The sequence below is a fragment of the Trichomycterus rosablanca genome, chromosome 11 (genome assembly GCF_030014385.1).
Source record: "Trichomycterus rosablanca isolate fTriRos1 chromosome 11, fTriRos1.hap1, whole genome shotgun sequence".
Taxonomy (NCBI): Eukaryota; Metazoa; Chordata; class Actinopteri; order Siluriformes; family Trichomycteridae; genus Trichomycterus; species Trichomycterus rosablanca.
Genome location: NC_085998.1, coordinates 18,565,188 through 18,576,964, shown reverse-complemented (window position 1 = coordinate 18,576,964; position 11,777 = coordinate 18,565,188). Strand labels below are relative to the sequence as shown.

The following is an 11,777-nucleotide window of genomic DNA, read 5'->3' as shown; positions in this document are numbered from 1 at the left end:
GATGAGCTCCAGCTGATTATACACAGATGAGTCTGTCCTGGTCCCAGGGAGAAGATCTTCTCATAAATGCTCATGCAAATGCAAACATGCCCATGTAGTTCATATGTTCAGATCCACTGCAGAGTTTATTCAAGCTATTAATTATTTTAGGTCCTGAATTTTGCAAAGATTTACAGTCCGTTCACTTCTCTTCAGTCCTTCAAGTAAATAAGTAACTGTAAGGAGACCAGACTCTATCTCATTACATTTCTCATGACTTTAATAAGCAAGGCTGACCCACATACACAGTCTGTCCTAGACACGAGTGCACAAGGAAGCCTTTGTGAAACTAAATCAGATTACAGACAGCAGATCTGTTATCACCACATTTTAACATTTACACATTGATATATAACATAAATAAATACAAATCTTTACATTTAAATATTACAGTAATTTATCTTTATTCTTTTTTTTTTACCTAGTACTTTATTTACATTTTCAGCATTTAGCAGACACTTTTATCCAAAGCGACTTACACAATGAGCAATTGAGGGTTAAGGGCCTTGCTCAGGGACCCAACAGTGGCAACTTGGTGGTTGTGGGGGTTGAACCGGCAACCTTCTGTTTACTAATCCAGTACCTTAACCACTGAGCTATCACTGGCCCTTTATACTTTATACTGGTCAGGGTTCTGTAACAAGGAGACACGCTACTCAACAAGTGAACACTAGTCAACAAGTAAACGCTAGTGCAAAGTATTTTATTTACATTATTTATATTTATATTTATATTACATACAGAATCCACCACTAGAACCCAGACTAAGAAATCACTGTTAAAAATTTACTAAATGCAGACAAAAATAATAGGCTATGCTAATGCTAAGCTAATCTAATGCTACACTAAAAGCTAAACTACAAATGCTAAGTACCTAAGCTAAACTTTATATTAAATAATAATAAAACTCAGACACAGACTAACTTACTAAATATTAATACAAAAAAAATCACTGGAGCAATGAAGCAAAGACAACTGGCAGTGCAAGATCACATGGTAAAAGTGTAGCGCTATGCACTGAAACATAGGGTATTTTAAGGAGGCTTGAGGAATTAGAAATGTGAGTCAATGGTAAGGTCAGGTGATGTAAAAATAGGTTGGTGGCATTTCTGTCTCCCCTATAAAACATGCACTGCTAGCTTAAACATCTTTTGAGAGGTTAACTCCCTTCTACAAGCATGTCAATTTGTCCTAAATACTGTATGAGCTACAGCTTGCAAAGAGGTAGACGCTGGGTTTGAATGTCTCACCATCTTACCTGCAACTGTGCTGTGGATGGATGGATGAATAGATGGTTGAATGGATGGGTGGATAGATGGATGAGTGAATGGATGGATGGATGGTTGGATGGATGGATGAGTGAATGGATGGATGGATGGTTGGATGGATGGATGAATAGATGGTTGAATGGATGGGTGGATAGATGGATGAGTGGATGGACGGATGGGTGGTTGGATGGATGGTTGGTTGGGTGGGTGGATGGATGGATGGATGGGTGTATGCCACTGAACATACTCTTTTGCTTCCTTATTATGGTGTGGAATGGGTGATTGTCATTGTTCAAGCAGTTTACACAGGGTCCTTTTCTCTACCACAATTACCAGTAATTCCTGTTCCATGCTGACCACCGCCTCAGCTCACCTTCTGATCGAACATCTGCAGGAGTTTTCTGCATATATCAAATGACCCCAACCTTCTCAAAAATACAACCAGCTCTACCCCTTCCTGTATTTATTGTCTTTATTATCTGACTGACCTCTACATCAACACCCTCTCTCCTCTTGGATGTGTTTAATCACATTTGGTTCAACTGGCAGCATAGAACAAAAATCTTTTACCAGGCTCCTGTACTCCTCCTCCAGTCTACAAGGACAGTGTCATCTATAAATGTCTGCATATGGCAGGTCTCAAAGTTATAATTTAAGTCTAATTGATAAAGTGCAAAGAGGAAAGTACAGTCCCTTGTGGTGCTTCTGTGCTGCTGACCACAGTCTCTAATGTACAGCTTCTTAGCTTAACATACCATGGTCTGCTAATGAGGTAGTCTGTGATCCAGGTCACTAGCTTATCTTTAAGTAAGAGGAGCTTTATGGTGTTGAAGGCACTGGAACAATAAAAAAACATGATTCTCACAGTGCAGTTGCCCTTGTTTAGGTAAGAGTGGGCCCTGTGAAGGAAGTAGAGGATGGCATATACACCCTCTACACCCACCCTCTCCTGGTAGGCAAACTACAGAGATTTCAGGACCGCATACACCCCATGGTCTTCATAATTTTATAATATGTAAACTTACTGCACTGGCCTGAAGTCATTTAGCACACTGGGATGCCCCATTTTTGGCACAGGAATGAGGTATGATGTCTTCCACAGTGTGAGGACCTTCCCCAATCACAGACTCAGATTGTAAAAGCTTTCAACAAGACCTCAGAGCAGGGCCGGCGCTAGGGGGGGGCTGAGGGGGGCATTGCCCCCCCAAATTGTGTCTTTGCCCCCCCAAGCACAATGCAAGCAACGGCTATTTTTAAAATTATCTCTGAACCAATCACAAAAATGCATTTTGTTTTACAGTGTGAAGATATTTCCTTGCTTATTCCTGATTGGCTCTTTGAGTCATATAAAAATCGGCAGACTGCCCCAAACAGTTCAGTTCGGCAGTATATGTTCTGTTAGTGTGAGCGAGAGGCAGGTATACTGGTAAACACTTTTTTTTTACAGAATTAGTATTCTTTTGTTTTCTTTATATTTTAATTTCCCAATAATATAAATATTCTCACTCATTCCTATTTCCACGTTTGAATATTCTCAGTCTGTGTGTAGGTACATTTGTCAGCTTTGACTTAAATTTGTATTAAAGCCTTTCAAGAAATAGAGTTGTTCTATTAGTAATGGCAATTTAATTAAGGGGGCGTATTAAAATGAAATACAATTAGATAATCTTTTTTCTCCATTCCCATAATCAACATGTATTTTTTATTCATTGGGTTTTAAGTTTAAGTTCGAAAACATGCATTTTTATTTCTTTACCTCATACATCACTTTAAGCCAGTATCAATAGCTTGGCTGTCATCATTCATGCACAAATCAAGCCTTGAATATATTTCTGGCTTCAAAAACATGACTATCAACATGCCCCCTCATTAGGTTTTACTGCCCCCCCAAGCAAAGCAGTCCAGAACCGGGGCTGCCTCAGAGTGTGTTTGTGTAAGCAAAGGCTGACCCATAGGGTCTGGATCACAATGGACATTTCATTTCACCCCAAATGAATTTCTTTACACTCAACTGTTTGAACATTGTCTTTATTCTTGACACACTCATTCTGAAACAGCAAAGGATTTCTTTTTATTTTATCACCACATTTTCCTGGTCAAGGTTGTGGTGGGTCTGGTTTCCCTTGAAACACTGGGTGCAACACTGAAATACACCGTGGACAGAGCGCCAATCCATTGTGGGGTTTCGGCGGCTTTCAGATATTATTACCTTAAACACTTAGAAACCTTGTATAAATTAAACAGAGTAACTTGAGATTGACCAATACACAATCTGAGCAGTTAAGTATGTGTGTTACTACAGTAGATTCAGTGTTAAACAAAGATTAAAACATGAAGTTTAATTTTATCGAGTTACTACATGCAAATGGCACCCATTCTGTGAAACGGCCCTAAAAGTACTTGGCAAATTCTGTTCTATTGAATAAAATAATTGTACTTCTGCATTGTGGTGACTAATTTGACCCCAAATGACTTTATATAATTATAATGCACCATCCACAAGAAATTAATTCATTGCAAATCGATTGTTTTCAGGGGTTATTTAATATATGATGTCAGAATAAGATGGGGTCAAATTGAGCAGACTCAGAAAGCTTCGTGTCAAACACAAAGAAGTCGTCAGTCTGGTACGTTCCTCTACAAAAACACTGGATTACTAAGTAATTGCTCAGAAGTAAAAACAGTCATTTTTTATGTATGACTCATTCCGATTCACGCTGTTCCCACTGCCTACGGCAAACTATACATACTGTCATCTCCATGGTTACAGTACCATCTTCCAGAATGCATAGTTAAATTAAATAAACAGTATATTCTAGCAACTGTGCTGCTCAGTAAAATATACTTATATTATAGAATGAATCTATCCAGACTGGTGGATCTGATGGAAAATCGCTAAAGACAACACTTACACATCAGGAAATATAATGAGTTGTGTTTATTTTAAAATGAAATGATATTATTATATAATATAAATGATATAGATATTAAATTAATAGTATGTGTGAAAGCTGAAAGGTAGCACCAGTCCTACACAGCAGGGATCATGCCACACACATGACTCATAGCTCAGCCATGTCTTCATATAATTTCCCTGTTATGGATAATAATCTCCAAAAAGTTCAAAAGCACTGAAAGCAAGTCTCAAAAAACTTAGAATAAAGTTTATTGGGAGATTTCAGAGTGTCGCATAAAAGTAAAGTAGCCAGCAGATTCCGATCGGTAGTTGCAGTTTGTAGCTGGTCAGCCAATGAAAAACCTTGTCAGCTGAGCCGGTGGGGCCGAAATCCCACCCAGGTGTCCAGTTGTATTCTGCAGGAAGACAGTTGTTTAGAAGTGTGAAGCAATAAAAATGAGCTCTTTAGGTTAAAATGATTAAAATATAATACAGCTAAAAAGCAGGGATTATGTAAGTTTAGGCCATTGTTAGAAAGCTGAATCACTCTGAATTTAATAAGTTACATACATTTCTCTTGGTCACGACTTCAGCTGTTAAAAAGATGAGTGTATACATATGATACATTCTAACTGAATCACATTGATCTATGAAATCTATTATATAATGCTTGGTTCTAGTAAATATCTATTATATAATGCTTGGTTCTAGTAAATATATTATATAATTCTTGGTTCTAGTAAATACAAACGCGATGTCAAATAAGATGGGACAACAGGCAAGGATAGGTTAAAGTTTGCAAAAAATGCATGAGTATACAGTATACTCCTATATACAGTTTAACATTTTACATTTTCAGCATTCAGCAGATGCTTTTATCCAAAGCGTCTTGCAGTACTGTGACAGCATATTGTCTGAGGGTTAAGGGCCTTGCTCAAGGGCCCAACCTGGCAGTAGTGGGGCTTGAACCAGCAACCTTTTAATTACTAGTCCAGTACCTTACCTGCTAGACTACAACTGCCTTTAAGAGAAAGATTAAAAACTTTTTTTGCAAACAAATGCAGGTAATTTAGGGACTGCATCATCTACAGTCCATAACATTATTGAAACACACAGAGAATACGAAGAAATCTCCTAAGGGACAAGGCCCAAATCCAGTATTTAATGCATGTGACCTTAAATTCCTCGGACAGCACTGCATGCAAAACAGCGTTTGGAAGTGTTTAGTGCCAATTTGCACATATGTAGAGGCACCAATAATGCTGAGGGGTACAAGTGCACTTAGACCAACAAAAAACAACTAAACCAAAAACAACTATTATTCAGTCTATCAACTGTTGTATTTGCTTATTACTAAGTAATCTTATACCATTTCATTAGTATTGTATCAGCATACATAACTACTTTTTGTACCTTGTTCCATTCTTTGATTTGCAGTTTATAGGGTGTTCAGCAGTCACTTGTGCAAACACAGTTTAAGTTAAAAAAGTATAACAACAAGAATACAGATTGCCCTTTAAAAAGAATCTTACAGTGATAATATTGAGCTTCAACACAAACTGCTAATGTGGGAATATTCTGACAATATTTTGCACTTATACTTACTGCAGTTTTTATCTTTGCATTTCTCTACACCACAGTTGCTGCAGGCCAGACCCACTATATATGGAGGAAATCCAAACATAGGTCCTCTAGGACAAAATATAGAAATGAAATAGTCATAATTATAGCCTGACAACAGCTAAAACACAGTTATGACACTTTCTACCTCAATACAAATCAACATGATTAATAAATCATTCAAAACTGCTAGAATGATTAAACACAGAACAATGATTGAACATGATACTTACCCATCACCATAGTTGCACACAAAAATGGTAGATTCTGGATGACTGGAGAAGTTTTCAATTCCTTTAGAACAAACATGGACAGCACAGCCAATCCTATAGCTAGTTGTCCACATTAGCTGCAGCACACACAAGAGAATGAGAAATATCAATGCTTCATCTGTTACATTTTACATTTACATTTTCTGCACTTAGCAGACGCTTTTATCTAAAGCGACTTACAGTACTGTGACAATACACTGTCTAAGCAATTTAAGGGCCTTGCTTAAGGGCCCAACAGTGATAACCTGGCAGTAGTGGGGCTTGAACCAGTGATCTTTTAATTACTAGTCCAGTACCTTACCCATAGGCTACAACTGCCTTTGAGAAAAAGATTTACACACTTACTTACAGTATGCAATCTAAGCAATTGAGGGTTAAGGGCCTTGCTTAAGGGCCCAACAGTGGCAACCTGGTAGTGGTGGGTCTTGAACCAACAACCTTCTGATTACTATTCCAGTACCTTAACCCCTGAGCTACAACTGTCCTGTTAAAGAACCTAATGAATGATTAATTGTTTTTTAAAAAGATTACAGAAGCTGTAATGGGTCAGTTAGCTGCTTTCACCTGTAAGGAAGTGCAAGATGTCTTGTGAGTGAAAACTACATTTGCCAATTTTGTTTGTTTTGTTTTTAATAAGTCGCACAGGTTTTTTGTGTGACATTTCTTTTCACTTCCTCTATTCTGATTGTGTTCAGCCCCTGCACAGAAGCACTTCGTGAAATCTGAACAATAGTCAGACTTTTGCAATAATTTAGCCTGTCATGTTTGAAACAATAGGGATTATGGGAAGTTGGAGCATCGTGTGTATATATAGTAGATATGAGGCGGCATCCCTGGGGCATTGTATGTTATAAAAACAAAACAAAACAAAACTAATTAAACCATGTACTGGGACAATGCATTTATTGATATCTACAAAAAAACTTTACATTTACTTGTTGTAAATAATGTCTTAAAAATCATTAGTTTATGCTTAGTCCCTGTATAGTTACCTACAAATGAGACTTATTGTAATGCATTACTTATTAAGCTTACTGGTAAGCTTTACCAAGGAGCATTATTGTAAAGAATATTTTATAAATATTATTGATAAGCGTTACTAGTGAACATTTTGTAAAGTGTTTCTAAGGAACAGTACTGCAAAGCATTACTAATGACAATTATTGGTAAGCGTTACCAAAAGATATTGTTTGTTTGTTTATTAGGATTATAACGTCATGTTTTTACACTTTGGTTACATTCATGACAGGAACAGTAGTTGCTCATTACACAAGATTCATCAGTTCACAAGGTTATATTGAACACAGTCATGGACAATTTAGTATTTCCAATTTACCTCAAATGCATGTCTTTGGACTGTGGGAGGAAAACGGACCACCTGGAGTAAACCCATGCAGACACTAGGAGAACATGCAAACTCCACACAGAAAGGACCCGGACTGCCCCAACTGGGAATAGAACCCAGGACCTTCTTGCTGTGAGTCGACAGTGCTACCCACTTAGCCACCGTGCCGCCCAGGTATTATTGTAAAGCATTACCAAGTAACATCATTGTAAATTATAAAGCATTACCAAGTAACATCATTGTAAAGCGTTACAAGGGAACACATTTAAAGCTTTAATAATGGAGATTATCATTAATCATAACCAACTGTTGATTCCCATTGTTTGTTTGTTTATTTACACACACATGATAGCCTACCTGTGTGTAGTGACCACAGATTCTGGCACAGCTGCTGTTTTGGAGTGTGTAATCTGCACTTCCTCTGTTCCAGCTGTTGATAGCTGACTCCACTGTAAAGGCTGAGAATGGTGCACCAAGCCAGATGTTCTCCCCAGCCCGTCGGAACTCGGGATGAGCCAGGCCATGTTGCTGTAGCACAGGATTATGGGATCCTTTGCAATGTTTTGCCCAGGACCGAGCTCCTCTTGCCAGTGAATCATCCCAGGACTAAGAAATAAACAAAACACAAAAGTTTGCATTAGTACCCACAAATACCAACAAAGATAGTCAATGGTAAAAATAGTAACACATAATAAAATAGGCTTTAAGTAGGAATCATTGTTAGTTATTATTTAAATTTAGAAAATGTTCATTATTAATATTGCATTGTAATAATTGTGGACACTTATGCTTTTATCAGTATTATGTACTATTACCCACAATGTGTATATCATCAAGATAATATCTTTTAAATTTAAACATGACAAAATGACATTTTACAATTATCTAAAGACTTAACTTGTATTATTATTGAGTTGTTTCACTGGTTTATAATACAAATACATTGGTTATGGCTAAACAGTTTATCTATTAATGTTACAATAATTGCTCTATTTTAATTGCCTTGGTTATTGCATATTTCTCACATAAAATTACTTCATATTATGAAAGTAAACATCATATTCACAAAGAGACTTTTAATACAAAGCGACATTAATACACATTATTATTATTTTATATTGCCTGTACAGTATATAGAATATCAGCCAAAACATTTTGTTTTAAGAGTTGTTTTGAGGGTTTTTTTTTTAGAACCTCTGAGAATTTTCATTGAAGGAAAACTCTCTCTATATATGAACAATCTGTATTGTTTTAGCTAATAATTAATAATCTAATAATAATTCAGCATTGCACAAAATGATGTTAACTGTGTGCAAAGGAAAATTCAGATCTGTTGGTAGGATATCCACGTTGTGTGTAATTTAGTAAAAATGGTCATACAGAACTTATCAGATGGAACTTGAACCTGAGTGAAACCATAATTTAAACCACTCACATATACCCTTTTGATATATAAGGTACAACTGAAGTGACACACATACATGCAATATATGACTGCATGCCTATAGCTGTGATTTCTGGTATTTATAATAAAAAAATCTGTCAGGTTAAAGATAATACAAGCAGCTAACCACAGCCAATAGAAAAAAAAACAAGTGTTGTACTGCACCCATTTACCTCAACCACAAACATTACAATTACAAAACCTAGAAAGACCTCTTGAATGGATTATTGATTTTAACAGGAATTTCACCTAGAGATATCTCTAAGCCATTTCTCAGGACCATCACATACAGTACAAAGACAAGACAATATGTGCAGTCCCACAGTTTTTGACAAAGTGACTAAATTCAAACAATTCTTGCTCATGAACAACTGTGACTTTCTTTTTACACTTAAATATGAGTGTCACTTAGTTTTAATTTTTGGAATGTGTGGAATTTGGTAATTATCTCACTCTAAACACTAAAATATTAGAAATTGAACAAATCAACAAATTTCAAAAACAAAAATTTCCCTATGTATTTAGACAGTTCTAAGCAGTCATCTAAATGGTCGTCGTGGTTTTCTTTTTACTGGGGTATCAAAATGAGTTGACAGAAAAGCCAGATTCCAGAAGTCATTCATCAACATGTTAACTCATGAAATGAGACAAAGGTGCTTTAATTAGATGCCAGTTTAAGCCAAGAAGCAGAGAAAAGGCATTTTTCTTTATTTACCAACAAACATAAGTGACTGGAGTTTGCTGGACACTACTAATACTTAGACTGGAGCTGATGTATGGCAAGATAAGAGAAGAGAATTGAGCTTTTTACAACAAGCTCTAAAAAAGATTAAATCCATATTATAATGGAGGATATGTACAGTTCTATGGCTGTCCCTTCTCATTAGAGCCCTGAGAACATTGCAGGATTACAGAATATATGGTATTACAGACTCTATAAAGTTTCAGATTTTAAATAACACTTAATTTTTTTCTAAAGAAACTGCCAATCTCTTTCCACACCGTGTTACCACAGTGAAACAGACAAGCACAGATAAAAGTAATTCCCAAAATCATAATATGAATTGTAGCACTTTGTAGTTTCCAGGTCTTTTCATCTTAAATTAGATACCAGTTTATGCCAAGAAGCAGAAAAAAGCCTTTTTCTTTATTTACCAACAAGCATAAGTGAAAATGTACATCAAGCCTTTTGGGAAAACTGCAAATGAGTACCCAACTGTAATTATCAATAAACAATTAGACAGAATTCTTGGTTATTGTTTAAATCAACATAATTCTAACTTAAATCTGAAGCCGAACCTAACAAGGACAGATAGTATGTACTAAAAGACATCACTAAATGTCTATTAAAAGAAACATTTCTCTTTTACCATGGAGCGCATGTTGGCAGCAGGCAGTTGAGCTCGGGAGCGCTGGGCATTGTGTGCCTGCACGCACCTGCGAATGAAGTCAGGCTCACTGATGTCTGGCAGCATGAATGTGAAGACACATGTAAAGCTGGAGAGCAGCAGAGAGATCCACATTACTAGGCTGAGGAGCAGGTCCATTATTAGAGCTTAATCCAGTACTGTCCTCGGCTGAGTAGTGGACTTATACACAGTGATGAGTCGTGCTGTAGATGGTATGAAAAACAAACCCACCCACCACATCACGATCAAAAGGAAGATGCTCTCTCTCACCCTCTCTCTCTCTCTCTGTTTCTCTCTCGCTCACTCTCTGAGACTCTGTCTATCACATAGTTGTATCACTTTAACACTTACATGTAGTACATACACAGATCAGGCATAACATTAAGACCACCTTCCTAATATTGTGTTGGTCCCACATGGCATGGACTCCACTAGACCCCTAAAGGTGTGCTGTGGTATCTGGCACCAAGATGTTAGCAGCAGATCCTTTAACTCCTGTAAGTTGTGAGGTGGGGCCTCCATGGATCGGACTTGTTTGTCCAGCACATCCCACAGATGCTCGATTGGTTTGAGGTCTGGGGAGTTTGGAGGCCAAGTCAACACCTCAAACTCGTTGTTGTGCTCCTCAAACCATTCCTGAACCATTTTTGCTTTGTGGCAGGACGCATTATCCTACTGAAAGAGGCCACAGCCATCAAGGAATACTGATTCCATGAAAGAGTGTACATGGTCTGCTAGAAAGCTTAGGTAGGTGGTACGTGTCAAAGTAACATCCACATGGATGAAAAAAGAAGGGTTGTTCATATGATTCTAATAACTGCCTGCATGTCTGTATGCATTTAATACTTAGTAGAACCTCCTTTTGCCAATAAAACTGCACTCATTTTTCTTCTATGGAATCTTATAAAGCTGGAGAATACAGCATTTGAGACCCTTTTCTTCCTTTATGCTTTCCAGTTCAGGGTCCTCTCGTGTACTTTGTTTCTTAGTTCACTCCGTGGGAATTCTGTAAAGTTTATAAACAGACTATGGTGGTCATTTCGGAAGCTTGATTTTGTGTTCAGTAAACCATTTCTGTTTTGATCTGGACAAATGTTTTGAATCATTGTCCTGCTGAAAGATCCAATGATGACGGTTGGATTAAAGGTTGGATTAAGCTAATTTTTTACAATACTTTTTACTCAGCTTAACCAGAGGTGCCAATAACTGTGAAGAGGACTGTATTGTATTTCTCAACAATATATATAAGATCAAATTGTCTTCATTTGTAAATGAATTAAGGAGGTGGAGTTCAGTGATTAAGGCAGCCCCGGTTCTGGACTGCTTTGCTTGGGGGGGCAGTAAAACCTAATGAGGGGGCATGTTGATAGTCATGTTTTTGAAGCCAGAAATATATTCAAGGCTTGATTTGTGCATGAATGATGACAGCCAAGCTATTGATACTGGCTTAAAGTGATGTATGAGGTAAAGAAATAAAAATGCAT

General features: G+C 37.1%; 1 protein-coding gene across 1 annotated transcript; it reads right to left on the bottom strand.

Moving 5' to 3' along the window:
* Window positions 1-4,243: 4,243 nt before the first annotated feature.
* On the bottom strand, window positions 4,244-10,988 carry glipr1b (GLI pathogenesis-related 1b). Its single transcript, XM_063005074.1, has 6 exons — window positions 10,970-10,988; window positions 10,255-10,439; window positions 7,798-8,046; window positions 6,057-6,172; window positions 5,809-5,894; window positions 4,244-4,619 (listed from the first exon to the last, which is right to left on the bottom strand). The coding sequence occupies exons 1-6, from the start codon at window positions 10,986-10,988 to the stop codon at window positions 4,486-4,488; spliced, it is 789 nt and encodes a 262-aa protein (XP_062861144.1). The 3' UTR covers window positions 4,244-4,485.
* Between the last annotated feature and the right edge of the window lie 789 nt (window positions 10,989-11,777).